Genomic DNA, 2,504 nt, shown 5'->3' with positions numbered 1-2,504 from the left:
TTAATGTCTCTTGAGCAAGAGTAATCCTTCTCGTTCTTACATTTCAGACATGGACAGCACATAAAACCTTGCTTCGACTTGTTGGCCTCGGCCACAAGCAGGAAAGAATTCACGCCATCTCTGAAAGCGGGAGCACATCGGTTACCGTACATCCATGGATGACTCATCTGCATCATAAGTACAATTATGTATCAGATGCAATCACTTTGCTAAAATTAGTATTGTACGGTCTATGGACTATGTATATACGAGGAAATAGTTGCTAACCTTAAAGGATCAAAAAGAGAAGATATCTTTAAAATCAAGTGGCATCCCTCACAAGCATTCCATCAAACACCTCTTGTGCACATGAAGAAAAAAATGAGCTAGCATACACCTCCACCTTTCACCACCAAGGAAAAAAAATGTAGGGAGGTGGGGGGCTGGCAGCGTGTACATATATATAGGCATGGCCCTTTTGTCGCGGGCCGTACTACGACCCGCGACAAAAGGGGTGCTGGAATGAGGCGCCAGAGCTCAGACCCCTTTTGTCGCGGCTTGTTATACGGCCCGCGACAAAAGGGCGCGACAAAAGGCCTCGGGCAACGCAAAGGGTTTCGGGGCGACGTGGCCACGCCAATTGTCGCGGCTCCAGACGGGCCCGCGACAAAAGGCTCCCACGAAAGCCCTGTTTTCCACTAGTGGTCAGTATTCGACGGTAATTTTTGTCTTTGACAGTAATTCTCCGCCCAAACTTTTCTGATTTAGTTTTCCTACGTAGTTTTCATACAGTTAGTCCTCGACGGTGCGTTATTTTCCGCCAGCAAGTAAATTTTCGTGTTGATATACACATAGAAAGAATACACGCCGGCGTGTTGTTATTACTATAATATATCATGCGACTGTTACGTGGATTAAACACCGACGCGACGATAACGAGTCACATGGACGCCAGCTCCGCTAAGAAGGCATCGACATGCTCCGGCTTGACGCAGAGGGACACCACATTGACCCCGTCCTTCCCCTTGCAGGGTGGGCACGCAATGCAGCACGGCCCGGCCACCTGCTCCATGTGCCATACCACGCGCGACGGCGACCCATGGCCGAAGTCGGCGCCGTCGAAACCTAGGTTTCTCCAGCTCCCCACAGCAAGGATGTTGTACAAGAGGTTTTTGATTTGATCCACTGTGGGTGTGCTCCCCTGCCTCTCGCTCTCGCTCTCGCCGTTGGAGGTGTCCAGCAGTACCTTCTCCTTGGCACACTTGATGAGGTTCACCAAGTCTCCGATTTCGCAGTTCGCGACCGTGCCGGCGGCGGCGTAGACCAACGGCTGGGTGAAGCAGTTGCCATAGTAGCCGTCTTTGGTGCCCAAATGCTTGCGCAAGTTGCACGCGAAAGAGAGTGGCGCGGCAGCCTCGGGGTCCGTGATGACAGCTCGGGTGCGGCACCGCCAGAGCACGGCGGCGACGGCCTCGAACACTGTGCAGCCATACTCGACCTTGATGCGGCGGATCAAGCTCCATGGCACGGTGACATCTAGAGCGACCAGGTCTTTGTTCGCGAGGTTCATGACGGCCCTGTGCATGGCAACCGCCGATGCAGGGACGACCGGGAGCGAGCCAGCCTCCTCGCACGACCTCACCGGCAGGACGGACGGTGTGGGCATCCCTCGGCCGAGCTCGCCTACGGCCTGCAAGAACTGCGCCATCCCCTTGCCGTCGGCGACGGCATGGTTCCACGTCGCCGCCACGGTGAAACCGCCGCACAAGAACTCGGTCACCTGCATCAGCAGCAAGGGATCGCTGTGGCGGCACAGATCGGCAGGGTACTGAAGCGCGACGTCTTTGATCTGTAGCGTCGCCGACGTCGGCGGCAGCTTGCCACTGGCCGACGCGCCCACGAACGACACGCCCTCGCCGGTGCATGCGATGCGGAGCGCGCCGCCTTCGTCGGCAAGCCGGCCGGCGATTGGCCTGTAATGGACCAGTGCCTCCGACAGGGCCCTCTTGATGGTCTCCACTGGGTCGACAATTGGATTGTCAAATACCAGTAGCGAAGTCACCGGAAGACCAGCGTGACACTCGTCGACGGAGGAGAGGTTGATGTTGCCCACCCCGGCCGGCTCCGACGGGCGGACGACCACCGGGACGGACTTGGTCACCACAGCGATCATAATGTTACGTTATGCAGGATTGCACGGTCTATTTTCCTATTATCTTCAGTTCCCCTGCTCTCTCGAACGGAGCTCCAAAATTTATGTGGTTTATAAGCGCACAAAAGTAAACGCTCGCATCTCACGATTGCACGACCTATTCTTCTACGGCAATTTTTAAGCATTTATCCTTTACAATATAGGTCAGAAAATCAGCCTCTTGTTGGATGGTCAGGAATTAATGCCAATCATAAGTAAATTAAATAAAAGAGAAATTCTCTAATTTGGTCTATCAAGTTGTTCCGGATGTGCGTTTTGGTCACGAACTTGCAATCCGTGAATTGTGGGTCAAAAGTTGCCCGCGCAAATGTTT

General features: G+C 53.9%; 1 protein-coding gene across 1 annotated transcript; it reads right to left on the bottom strand.

The window, feature by feature from the left end:
- Positions 1 to 747: 747 nt before the first annotated feature.
- Positions 748 to 2,233, bottom strand: LOC127319509 (acyl transferase 15). The gene has a single exon (XM_051349484.2). It carries the CDS (start codon positions 2,150 to 2,152, stop codon positions 920 to 922), a length of 1,233 nt encoding a protein of 410 aa, XP_051205444.1. The 5' UTR covers positions 2,153 to 2,233; the 3' UTR covers positions 748 to 919.
- Between the last annotated feature and the right edge of the window lie 271 nt (positions 2,234 to 2,504).

Source organism: Lolium perenne, chromosome 5, assembly GCF_019359855.2.
Source record: "Lolium perenne isolate Kyuss_39 chromosome 5, Kyuss_2.0, whole genome shotgun sequence".
NCBI lineage: Eukaryota > Viridiplantae > Streptophyta > Magnoliopsida > Poales > Poaceae > Lolium > Lolium perenne.
The sequence above is the reverse complement of the archived record's forward strand: the minus strand, read 5'-3'. Positions and strand labels throughout refer to the sequence as shown.

Excerpts from the sequence above, each read along its gene's own strand:
- LOC127319509 (XM_051349484.2), bottom strand. The coding sequence starts at position 2,152 with ATGATCGCTGTGGTGACCAAGTCCGTCCCGGTGGTCGTCCGCCCGTCG.